Source organism: Nanorana parkeri, unplaced genomic scaffold, assembly GCF_000935625.1.
Source record: "Nanorana parkeri isolate BGI_ZX_2015 unplaced genomic scaffold, ASM93562v1 scaffold1147, whole genome shotgun sequence".
NCBI classification, from domain to species: domain Eukaryota; kingdom Metazoa; phylum Chordata; class Amphibia; order Anura; family Dicroglossidae; genus Nanorana; species Nanorana parkeri.
Window position 1 is genome coordinate 40734 of NW_017307415.1, and position 12803 is coordinate 53536.

Consider the following 12803-nt stretch of genomic DNA (forward strand, 5'->3'; position numbering starts at 1 on the left):
AATGACAGAGAGCTGTCTTTTATACCTGGAAATTAAACTCGATTGTTCCCATCTTTGCCGCTGGTGCTCCATCAACACGTCTCCTGTAACAGAGGCACAAGAAAACACTCACCGATCTCTGCCCGGTGACGCTGGATACGTTGACGATGTTTCCTTTGGTCTTGATGAGATGAGGCACCGCCAGCTGAGAGAGATAGAAAAGTGACCTGGAACAGTACAGAGAGATGAGGACATTTTTTTTTTCCACACATACCCTCACTTCCTCAATAGGTATAGAAATATAAGAAGAACATAATATTCTCAATCACCTCATCTAAGGAAATGACAACACCCCGAGATGCAGCATATTACACCCTTACAACAAAGAAAACTGTGACTGTGAAGTAAATGAGAACAACCACAACATTCTGGAACACAAAGGGTTAAAGCAGCAACCTCTGTGTGCATGTGACTGTTCGGGGTGCCATCTAGTGGTGAGATGAGGTAATAACAGAGAATGGGGTCAGTGCTTGGTTGGATACGTTGCCCATAAACTGCCGATTACAAACAGTTGTTGAACCAATGTGGATTCTGGTGAAAATTGTATGCAGGACATGAATATGGAAACTCTCTTGGTGGTCCTAACCCAGTGCTGTTAACCGAGTACAACATTCAAAACACATTAAAGTTATAGTGGAAAGTCCCTTTATGTGTTGTGGGGTGGGACTGTTTGGTGAAGTAGTCAGTCCTCACAAGGATGGTGTTTCAGTTATAGGTGGAATTTGGTGACTTCCATTGCCAACAGCATTCTAACATCTCTCAGTGGCTCCAGTGTCGGGAACTTCCTGGTAGAGTTTGTGACTTTCTGGCCATCATGGAGTGTTCTCACCCCAGCTGGGCTATCCAGACCAGGACACTCAGCTCCGGGATGGTGGGACCCCTCATAATGGGCACAGTGGGTGTACAGACCCAGGAACAAGTATCGGCATTGGTAGTCGAAAAGTATCGGTGCATCCCTAACTGTAAGTCGCACTAAATATCTTCCATGCATAAAGTACACAATGGGGAGAATTTATCAAAACTGGAGCAGACAAAATCTGGAGCAGTTGTGCATGGTAACCAATCAGCTTCTCTCTTCAGTTTGTGTTCAACCACCCTTAAATTATTTTTTCATTAAAAAAAAATGCAATCCTCATGTGTCAGGCTTCTCTCTTCTTTTACAAACTTACATGTACTGCACATCTATGTGTCTTCATGTAACAGTTATGTGAGCCTTCAAATAAACTTCAGAGTAATATATCCGGAGTAATATCTCTCACATATGCACACAGGCCAATAAATTATTCTTCCTGTGGACATATGGACTTATTATGTTCATATCATATTATGCATCATATTATTCCTTAAAGTAGAACTGAAGCCATTTTTTTTTCCGTTTTGGATAGAGAAAGGGAGGGTTTGCCATTTGTGTCCCAATATTGAGCTTTCCCTTCACTTCCTGTCCGATAGCTATGACAGGAAGTGAGAGGAAATCCTTCCAAAGAGAAGGAAATCCCTGGTGGTGAGTCAGAACTTGTGTCCCCATTGTAAGGTTTCCCATCTATACCAGTCCTGGTGACATCCCAAAATGTGGGATTTTTATTCACTTTCAGGGATATCAGTCACCAGGACAAATATAGAGGGTGAATCTAAGCAAGCACTGATATTTGCAATGCAAAGGTCCATTGAGACTGGAGGTTCCATTGTGAACACTCAGCAGGCTCAGCATTACTGAGCTCTCTGTCCGGCCACAGCACTTGTCACACAGGCTGCGCAGCGGCCAAGGGCTTTTGCTATGGGTTGGCACGGCCTGTCTATTGCCATATTACAATAATGATATCAGTTAGCATCCCCGGCCCCTTTGTTTACATTCAGCTGATTGCTTGGGAATCTCCCGGCTGGCAACTATATATGACCAGGGATGCCTCATTGGCATGGCAGGCTGGCAGCCCGGTGTCCTAACAGCCAATGAACTGTAGCGCTCACCCCCGAAGGAGCCGCTGAATATTGAAATAGGTTCTCCTACCTGTTGGTTCCAGCTGCCAGTCCCCTTTGATCAGCAACAGCACACCGACACTCACGGACAGAACGGCTCGAGTCTTAGGGTATTTATTTGCAACATCAATAGGAGAGAGAGGGTTTAGGATCTGTAGGATGCCATTTGGAAATACTTCTGAGGACAGCTTTCTCCCCTAGCAACCGCTAAGGCCGAAATCACTGCGATCTGGTCCCAGGGACCAATAGTAGTAGTAGTAGTAGTACTGTGAACAGATACCTGGAATAGGGTGTGGGATCTCCCTTGTGGGTCCCAGACGGACGCTCGCACCAGCTCCTCTGCGGTACCCCTCAACAAGCGGACTCCTCCCCGAATCAGCTTCCATCAGGTATTTTCCTCTTTAGGATCTGGAACTTCTGTGCCCTCAGCATCTGCAACTGCCAAGAAGCACTCCAGTTAAATGAGAGTATCTTCTTAGAACAAGGCACCCAACACCTGCCACGTGTATGGGCCCAGTGAGGTATTTTTCCGTAGCAACAGGATCTGGAATCTCTGTGCCCTCAGCATCTGCAACTGCCAAGGAGCACTCCAGTTTAGTAGTAGTATCTTCTTAGAACAAGGCACCCATCACCTGCCACGTGTATGGGCCCAGCAAAGTATCAGTGTATCCTAGGCCTCTAGGTCCCTCAGCACCTGCCATGTGCTGAGGCCCAGGCCAGTTTCCTGCATCACACACAGTCCTCCTAGGGCGAGGCCCCTAGGGGAAGAGAGCTCTCCACAATGTCCCCAGACCTTTTATCACCTGCCCTCAACCATGCCTCTGAGTCATCCTACTCAGGGATTGGCTAGGGCCAGGTGCATAGTCATAACCTGAGGGTGGATCCTCCCTCACTGTATGCCAAGGCTCCCTTTTCCTCAGCAACAGGAGGAGCAATCAATCCAGCAGACTCAGGGACACCTATAGAATGCAGAGCTCTGTATAATCAGTATCTAGACTGGTTACAGTCCAGGTATCTCTAAATTGAATAGTGACATTTTAGAGGGCGCTACAGAACCATGAGCGATAAGCTATCACATCCATGACAGCTTCCCAGCACATACATGCCCCATTCTGAGCACTGGTGTCTCTCTGTACACCAGGTCAGAGATGGTTTTAATTACCACCAGTTTCCTGATCTGTAAACTAGAAGTAATTCTTAGAATTAGGCAGGGCTGGATTTCCCACAAGGCCACAGAGGCCTGGCCTCTGGGCAGCAGGGAGTAGAGGGGCAGCACAGTCACCAGGCAGGTAGTTTTTTTTCTACATTCCGGGCAAGGAAGGCTAAATGTAGGAAGCCACCGCTCGGTTTGTACAAGTGATCCTGGCAATGCCACCAAGATCACATGTAATAAAGAGAACCTGTCACCTCCAAATGCTATCACACAGGGGTTTGTTAGCTTCTTTCTCCTGGTGGTGGTGGTGGGGGGCAGTTGGAGGGCGGTGCAGAGATCCTCCATGTATCTTCTTTTCCCCTGCTGCATAACTTTCTGGATGGCCGGTCTCACAGTCTCTGCAGTCTTCCTCCCAGCCTGGCAGCTGAGTGTTGCAATAGGACATGGCCTTCTAATCTCTGACACCATCAGCTTACACTTCCTCTCTAAACCTTGTTGTAGCCACTACACTGACGCATGCCTCAGCACTCACCATCACTTCTGTGCTTTCCCCCCCTGCGGTGGCATGTCCTTCCTTATTCAGCCCAATCAATGATAAACTGAATTTAAAAAAAAGTACCCTTTAATATAATTGTATTAATACTTCTTAATTGCTGTGAGAAGCCTTATCTGATTATTAACTGTTGCCGTCTTCTTCTTTACTTTTCTTATCAGTAAATGCAATAGAGAATTCTACTGTATGTATTTGTTGAGAAAACAGCTGCCTATTTAGAAGCGGCATACACTTTGGTATATAATATTCCATCCTATATGTGCTAGAGCAGTGGTTCTCAACCTGTGGGTCGGGACCCCTTCGGGGGTCGAATGACAATTTGCCAGGGGTCGCCGGGAGTCTCCCGCTATTAGATAGCGGCTCCCGGCCACCCGGGAGAGAAACACTTTCTCCCGGAAAGTGCTCGGCTTGGAATGCATAACTAGATTCCTATTGGCTATTTCACTTTGCAATAGCAAACTAGCTATTGCACCCGCCCACTGCTGCTGTCAATCAGCAGAGGGGAACCTGCAGTTCTCCATCTGTTCCCCATCTAGTGATTATCATCATTATTATTAATAATAATAAAAGCTGACACAGCAGTGGTTCTTAACCTGTGGGTCGCTGTGTGATTTCTGCTGTGCTAGGTGAGAGTCCTTCTCAGCCCTCTCCTAACGCAGCAGTGTCAGTTCTCCGCCACGCCGCCAGATGTCGCTGCAGCAGCCGCGTCAACCCCAAATTTTACCGTTGGGGGTCACCACAACTTGGCAAATGTTACCAAGGAGTCCCGGCCCTAGAAAGGTTGAGAACCACTGTGCTAGAGGCTCTGAGTACTGATATATAAAATCCTTAAGTCAATATTCACGTTTTTCATTATTGCCATGTACAGTACATAGAACTTTACATTAAATACAAATCTCGAATGATAACAAACAAGAAAAATACAAGAATAAAAAAAAAAAAACGTAAATTGCAAGAATATCTATTAAATATCATTAAATATCCATACATCATTTCTGTATACTTCTTTAAAAGGATTTTTTTTTTTGTAATAAAGTGTTAACTCTGCATGTTGGACAGCACTTTGGACTAGCAGAGGTCTCCAGGCTTGGACCCCCAAAGTCCAATTTATGTTTTTCAGTGCTTGTAAAGATGAGCTAAGTTAAACTGAGAGACATAAACAGATTTAAGCACTATAGCAAACGTGAAGCTGCTGGCTCACCTCTCTATACTGTACATATAAAAGTAATGATCAATTGACTACTGCAAGTAATCAAACTCTTCTTTTCATCTTTAAATCTCTATTGCAAAGTAATGATCAATTGACTACTGCTAGTAATCAAACTCTTCTTTTCATCTTTAAATCTCTATTGCAACATAATTATAATCTGGTTCAGCAAAACAAGCTTTCACCATCATTAGTGTTATAAATGAGCATGGTGAGATTTACAAACACTTGTATTCATTATTCTAACATGATTATAGTGCCTAACGAATATGCCTAGAAAATACCCATCTGGGTCCTTCGAATTGTTAATATTATCATAATACAGGATTTATATAGCAGCAAGAGCACTTTACAAAAGGAGACAATACAGTCACAATACAGTACCATACAAAAGAATTAGAATGGTTTAAAGTAGATCTGAGCCATTTAGTTTGCTAAAGCACTGTATATCAGTTGCCAGTGTGTGTGGGGTTTTTTTAGATAAAACACTGTCCATATTTTCATCATTTAAAAAAAATATACAGTATGTACTGCTGATGTCCTGCAGCCTATTTTAGTCACTTCCTCTCTCCGTGCATTAATTACAACATTAGCTATGCATCATTGGTGTAGACCTGCTTCCTGGTAATCTCCACCAGGCACCCACGTGACAGGGTGACAGCTCAGGAACACAATCCGGAGACAGTTGTCACCCTATAGCAGGAAGTACCTGAACAAGGACCCTCATGGCAGGATCATTAGGGTTTGTTTTTTCTTAATAAAAACAGCAAATTAAAAAAATTGAAAGCAATATTCCATAATTTCATACATACTTTAACGTGGTTTTTAAATGAAAATTTAGTTATTTGGTTTAGATATATTGAATTGACTTGAACTTAATTGAGGTATAGATCCTTTATCTTAAAGTGTATGCAACCCAAACAGAAAATCTTATTTGCTCATTTTGTTAATGTCAAATATGTCATTTAAAGCATTTTGTTGTATATGTTTAAGCGTAAAAAAAATCCCTGTTGATTTTGTCAGAAATTTTTAGCTGCCCTGTATCCTCTGCATCTTTCTTGTGTAATTTCAAAGAGCCTGCATTTGGACCTGCAAGGTGCTGATCACAGTTGCAATGCTTTGCAAGCTCAAATACAAAAAAATTTAAAACGCACATTTTTTCTTTTATTAATCTGTGTGCGTTTATTATTTTCTGTAGCAGCTGGACTATGCCTGTACTTACCACATAAAAGATCTACTGTTAACATGCAAAACTGCATCCATAAAAACTAGGGATGCACCGATACTAGTATCGGTATCGGTGCCGATGCAGAGTATTTGGGCGATTACTCATACTGGCCCAAATGTTCCGATGCCTAGCCCGATACTTCTGGTATCAGGAAGCCGGGCAGCGAGTCATGACAAGGGTATTGTCTACCTTTTTTTAAGGGGTCAATTAACGAAACAGCATAAGTCTTCTATACCATACCGTTCTAATGAATTGACACGACACTGATATTGGATTGTAGTGGCCACAAAAAACCCTTGTCATGTAGGCCTTCCACAGACGCCTCCGTCTGCTGTTCCAGGCCTGTCTTTACACGCTGACCGGCTTCCTGATTGACGGGGAAGTCGGCTCCATGTTCTCTCATCAGGAAGCCAGGTGGCGAGTCATTACACGGTGCATATATTGGTGCATCCCTAATAAAAACCCACACATATACAGAAATTAAGATAACTCACATGAATATGTCCTGCCTTGTGCTCCTTGCTAAATGAAGCTGCGAAATATCAAATATGTTTTTCTTTTATGGGGTCACTAGACAGGAGGTCAGCTATACTGGACCATTGTACTTCAATTTTTATGTATTTTACCAACCTGCTCATTTTGTGCTATGTCAGTAACAGATTTTAGAGTTTTTTTTTCTGGACAAGATTGCATTTGATGCTTCACCTTGCTCCTGACAAGGGACCGGCCATGACAGACAAGGAAGCTCTTATCTTGTCCCATGTGAGAACAAATTTCAGAAACTCCAAAGCGCAAGACAAGACTGCTAACAACCCCCTTCCACCATACAACCTTTTTTTTTAACAGGTAAGTATTTATTGGTTTTAACACATATAACAAGGCACTTACAATACAGAGAAAATGAAATAACATCTTTACAATACAGAATATCAGCAATTGGTACAAGAAAATACAATAATGAAAAAATAAAGAAAAAATACATATACACTGAACAGACACTACCACACTAAAGAAGGTGTGGATCGTTGGTCTCATGTGTTTGCAACATGGCCGATCCCACCAGTAGATCTGGCCCTGCTCGAGCACATCCTTGAGTCACTACTCAGGGGGTTCAGGCGGGAGTAAGGTCTCTCCGCCTGGACCCTCCAAGGTAAGTCCCCTGGCCGCCACCCAGTTCCACCATACAACCTTAATACCTTCCCGTCTTCAGTCTGCATATTAACATTCCTACAATATGAACGTCCTCTCCTTGAGAAGCTCTAGCCAAAAGCTGGTTGCTCTCAATTCCAATTACAGTCAGAGTGGATCCTGAACACTATGCAAGCTATGAGACCTTATTGAGAAAATTAGCCTTTAGCCTGCAAATTAACACTGCCACCCTGAGGCTTCAGTGTGAACTGCAGTGTCATCTGTTTAATGCTGTAATTGTCAGATCCAATGATTGGAAAAAAAAAAAAGTTGTTTTTTTTTTACACATTTGTTAGCCTTTAATAAGAAACATTTTTTTATTTAAAAATTTTTTTCAAAATAAAAGCCTTATATGCCCTTAAAATATATACCTTTTATGTATTAAATTATTAAATTAGTTATAGAGTTGAGGTCAAATTAATTGATTCATGATGATGCTACTAAACTTGGCTTGGACATCTAAACATAAAATTACCTCCCATAATGAAAGGGTTAATTTGTAAATACCCTTTCCTCATAAATTCTCCAGAAACTTTAGAATATTTGTACATGAATGTTACAAAAAAACCTTTTAGGACTGAATGCAGAAAAACAATCGGAACTTCGGCATTTTGCCCTGCTCTGAATGCTCAAGAGCTAAAAGAAGCAGTGTAATTCTTTTCCAATAGTTTTATTAAATATTAGTATCAACATACAGCAATGTAAATTTCAGCTTCTAATACAATACACAAAATATACACTAACTGGGTTAAATGTGCTCAGTGTTTGTTTTTTACATTCGTTATTAAACAAACTATTTCAATGTTGTTATCAGTGAGTGTACACTTGTTTTGAGGGATGAACACTACGCATCTCTTCTATTCAACATAAAACAAAAGAGAAAAGTAGGGAAAGAATAGAAAAATCCAAAAAAGTAAAATATTAAAGAATATCTAAACATATATAGTTACTCTACTGTGTCTATATGGGGGCCACGTTTGTCATCCAAGTCTGCTTATGTTTATCTCTGTGACATGTAGGTTGATGGGATTAGTAGACTACAAAAGATAAGGTTGTATTTGCTCTCTGCTCAGTGCACAGAAAGTGACAAGGGCACTGTACTTTTGGCTAAATAAACAGGTATTTTCTGTACATGCATGGTTTTCTTTTCCCTCTTGGCTAGGGAAGAAATCTAGAACATTATGTGGTAGGAATATATGGATGAGGTATCAGCCATATCAGAATAATATAATGCATGGAAGAGAAAGTTGAAGTATATCTAAAATTTTGGACCGAATAGGGAATGGTTCAAAACATTTCTCAAATTTGTACTTTACCGATGTCTCATTTGAGAGACTTCCCCTAATTTCCTACTCTGTAGACCTAACAGTGAATGAGGGGAAATTCCCCTGAATTATATGTTTCTCCATTCCTGTTCTGTTGACATCTTAAACTTTTGTATTTTCTAATCACTTTCAGTTCCAGCAACAAATGTTACAAAGACAAAAAGAGAGAGGTAATTTCCCAGTGTGGACACAGCAGAAAAAAACTGACCCTCAGAGCCGTCTCCAGGTTTATTTATGGTGGGAGTATCTGCTCTTATTGGTTTAGTTTTTAGGTTTCTTTAACTGATTGAGTCTGTAAGTTCTGTAACCAGGGATTCCATACTCTTAAAATAATCTGTTGGTCATACTCTGTCATAGACCCACACGGTTCAGAGCTCTGTGTCAGAGGGTTCGGTCCGTTCGTGACATCACGGTCGACTCCTCCCCCCGGCCGTAGCTACTCCTTAAAAGCACAGCTGAGCCACTCACTCGGCGTACTGTCGTTCTGGATCGTCGAGTGAGTGACTCTCTGTACTGAAACAGAGACTGTATTACGGCACGAAGTAATAGCCTTGTTCCATCGCTGCCTCCCACCATTACCAAACGAACCTGTCCTAGGTCCATCCTGAAGCCGTACCAACAACTCATCTTGAATAGTGATACCATCCACAGTTGTTCCCTGCTGTCTACAGAGAGTTCAATCAAACGCAAGTAAAGGGATAATTCCCAGCTGTTACTACTACTCACTAAGCTGGTTGTGCTGTAGTGGGATTCAGGAGGGAGCTACACAGATTCAAACCTCCTGTCTCCTTTCATACACTACTAAAATTGAGTTGATGAACTGTGCAAGGAAACAAGTTGGTTATAATATGACTGTTGCACCAATTACTTAGAACCGTATTGCTGGATTGATGTATTGTGAGAGGTGTTTCACAACTGCTGGTTGCTCTCACTTCCATAAACTGCATTGCTGATTCATAGAACTGTGTCTAGAGAGATATCCTGTTCCAATCTCCCAAATTCACATGTGGGTTCACTTCATCCTATTAGTATACATTTCTCAAACCATTGCAACTACAGACAAACAAATTATGTATCAAGTAACCAATTGTATTGCTTATACTCCTACCCCAAATCCAATCTAGCTGTAGGAAGATCCTACTCACCGGTTACATATGCAGATCTACTTCCAACTCTTTACTGCCACTTCCTCCAACCCAAACTACAGAGACTGATAGCTCAGATCCTGCTGCCTCCTATAGCATCAGGGTAATACATCTCCACCACATAGGAATAGGGGTATATGATGTGTAACGGTTCCCCTTGGTACTGAGTGCATTGGGGTTCCGCAAAACTGAGCCCAAACATTACACTTCACACACACTCCGCAGCTGAGATCCGCATTAGACATAACCATTGACTGTTACATACTCTAGAATTGGGGTTGACCGATTATCAGACCTACCGATAAAAATTTACATTTACATTTTTTAATTAATTGATGATGGGGTATCAATTCTTTAGCATGTTTTTGGATTCACTCAAGAGCAACGTGTGGAGTTTTTGGAAAACTTGTTTGAGTTACTGTATGGATTAGTGTAAAGATTCTGGTTCACTTGAAGGGTGTTGTAATCACATGGAAAGCATTTCCCTAGCTTCTCCCAAGCATATAAGCCATTGGATTTAATAGCTGATGAAGATTATGTAATTTTATATGTAGTGGTCCTGTGACCTTGTCACAGTAAAGAGCGATAGACATTGATGGCTCCATGCAGGACATCACTGCCAGGGGAATTTCAGCTGTTACATTAGTTTAACAGTAAAATAAATACCTTTTCAGTAACAGTTCAGCTTCATGGGTTTCCCAATTTCCAGTTTTAGTCTGATTCAGACATCTCTTGACACACATACTGCACTATTATCATTTTTCATACAAATTGACATAAACGTTTAGAAGGAGAAACAGAGTTACTGTACATGAAACGATAAACTTGAATTGCTAGTTTAAGAACCATCTTGAGATCCTCTAATATTTTTGCTAGACCATTGCAAAGAGAAAAAAAAAACCTGTAAAATCCAACTAAGACAAACGTTCATTTTTACTATTTCTTGCTAGAGAAGGAAATATTATTTTTATTGCTTATTGATTTTTTTCATTTGTATTTTTCCTAAAACAAGGTGCACTCAGCTTTTTATGCATATCTTCTGCCCCAATCCAGCTGTTGCTCACCCCAGTGTATAATTACTCCAGGATTTCTTATGTGGAATGCAGGGAACCAGTATGTGGTTTCTGGGGAAAGTCATATGTAGTCTGGAGCACTTTCTTTGAAATATGTAGATAACAATTAAAACATAATCCACAGCTCCAGCTTTCTTGTCAACATATTGGTCAACAAACTTGTAGGAGAACAGATTTTGGAACTTTGTGGATAAAGTGTTTGCTTATGCGTAATACAAATTACCAGTTTTCTGAAAAAACTTTCTTCATGAGTTCATTTAGGACAACAGAAAGAGCTGCACTTAGGAAAAATGTGTTTTTGCTTAGCGAGAGAATTTCGGAATTCAGTGGCTGCAAAGTAATAACATACCGTGTCCAGAACACAGTTAGCATTAGCGAAGATTGTGGCCACATGGATAAAGTCCTTTATTGATTGAAGAGTGTGGCAAGATGCGTGGCTGATTTCAGCGACATAACGTACTATGTATCCTGTGTGAAGTGGCAAGAAACAGACCACAAAAATCGCCAAATTAGAGGTAATAATGTGCATTGCTTTCCTGAAGGCATGCTGCTGTTCGGAGTCTAGTGGTACTTTGACACATAAATATTTCAGGACCTTTCCAGAACAAAAGCAGATAAATACCAACGGCAGAAAAAATCCAATCACTGCCAAAGCTAGGCTCATTTGATTGGGTTTTGTGTTCTCCTTGATGAAACAGGTGTCTGGGTTTTCTTTCTTGTTTAGGTACAGCACCCTCAGTATGGCAATAGCAATACAAACACTCCAAAAGAAACCACATGTAATACAGGCCTTCATGGGGGACATACAACCTTTGTACTTCAGTGGATTATTTATGGCCAAGTACCGATCAAAGGCAATGGCTGCGATTGTGAAAATGCTTATATAAGTGTTCACAAAGTAGAACATTGTTAGTGTTCTACACAACCCAGGACCAAGGTCCCACTTATATAAGAAACTATAGATTCTGAAAGGATGGCTTAATGCAATCAAGATATCAGCTACCATCAGGTTCACCAGAAACACGGTGGTTTCTGTCCACTTTGGCAGTTTGCAACAAAAAATCCAGAGGGCGACAATATTGAGGATGGTGCCAAAGAAAAAAAGAGGTATATAAGTCATAAGGCTAAATAACTTTAGAGATGAATCCATATTAATTTCTGTGTAAGAGCAATTCATCCTTACAAGACTCCAAATCCAAGCAAAAAAAATGCCCTTTGTGTTGGACACTTAACAAGACCCTTACTTTACTGTTATTTCCTCCAAATGTGCTGAACTGTGTTGTGCTTCCCAACAAACAACCAAAATGTGTCTGTTTTCTTGTAGTGTCAATTCTTTAGTCAAATTTCTTCTCACAAAGCGCTCCAATGTATCTGGAAAAAACACCAGAATGTATTGTTTTAGTGTGAAAATAAAATATTAGTGTAAAAATGATCATCAAAATACGCAGTAGCATTAAAAAAAAATCCAACTTAAAGAGAACCTGTGCCAAGATCATGCACATATTCTGCAGTAAACACGCACTAATATAAGCCTTCATTCATCTCTGTATCTATAATCATTATGAATAAATACATTTTCAGTTTACAGCATGGGCAGTGTGTTTTTTCTATGAAAGAGTCTGCCAGCCCTCTAAGGGTACACTCACACAGGCAGCCACTGGACAGTTGGAAGTATGCAGTTTGTATCACCGTGGCATTCCCCCAAAACAGAGTTAGTGGAGATCTGCATGGAAGTTTGCTTGTGTGGATGACAGCACAATTTAGTGTGTACCTTATTGGTTTTCTGTTGTGAGTAATTTGACCCGTAAGGGATTGACTTGGCTGCAAGTATATGCATGTATAAGGACATTTCTAAATATATATAAATGCACTTAATGACTTTTAATGATTTAATTCACTTTTCATTTAGATGCATTCA

The 12803-nt window shown here is 40.9% G+C and overlaps 2 protein-coding genes across 2 annotated transcripts in view; both read right to left on the bottom strand.

Moving 5' to 3' along the window:
- The window catches only part of LOC108796658 (dihydroanticapsin 7-dehydrogenase-like), a 20949-nt gene extending 11655 nt beyond the window's left edge, over nt 1–9294 (bottom strand). The window contains exons 1-2 of the mRNA XM_018568155.1: nt 9247–9294; nt 113–262 (exon numbers count right to left, since the gene is read on the bottom strand). Of these exons, the coding sequence (XP_018423657.1) occupies nt 113–262; nt 9247–9294 (198 nt within the window). The remainder of the gene's footprint in view (nt 1–112; nt 263–9246) is intronic.
- Nucleotides 9295–11138: 1844 nt separating this feature from the next.
- Nucleotides 11139–12056, bottom strand: LOC108796659 (G-protein coupled receptor 35-like). Its single transcript, XM_018568156.1, has one exon. It carries the CDS (start codon nt 12033–12035, stop codon nt 11139–11141), a length of 897 nt encoding a protein of 298 aa, XP_018423658.1. The 5' UTR covers nt 12036–12056.
- Between the last annotated feature and the right edge of the window lie 747 nt (nt 12057–12803).

Coding starts and splice junctions, on each gene's coding strand:
- LOC108796659 (XM_018568156.1), bottom strand. CDS start 12,035: ATGGATTCATCTCTAAAGTTATTTAGCCTTATGACTTATATACCTCTT.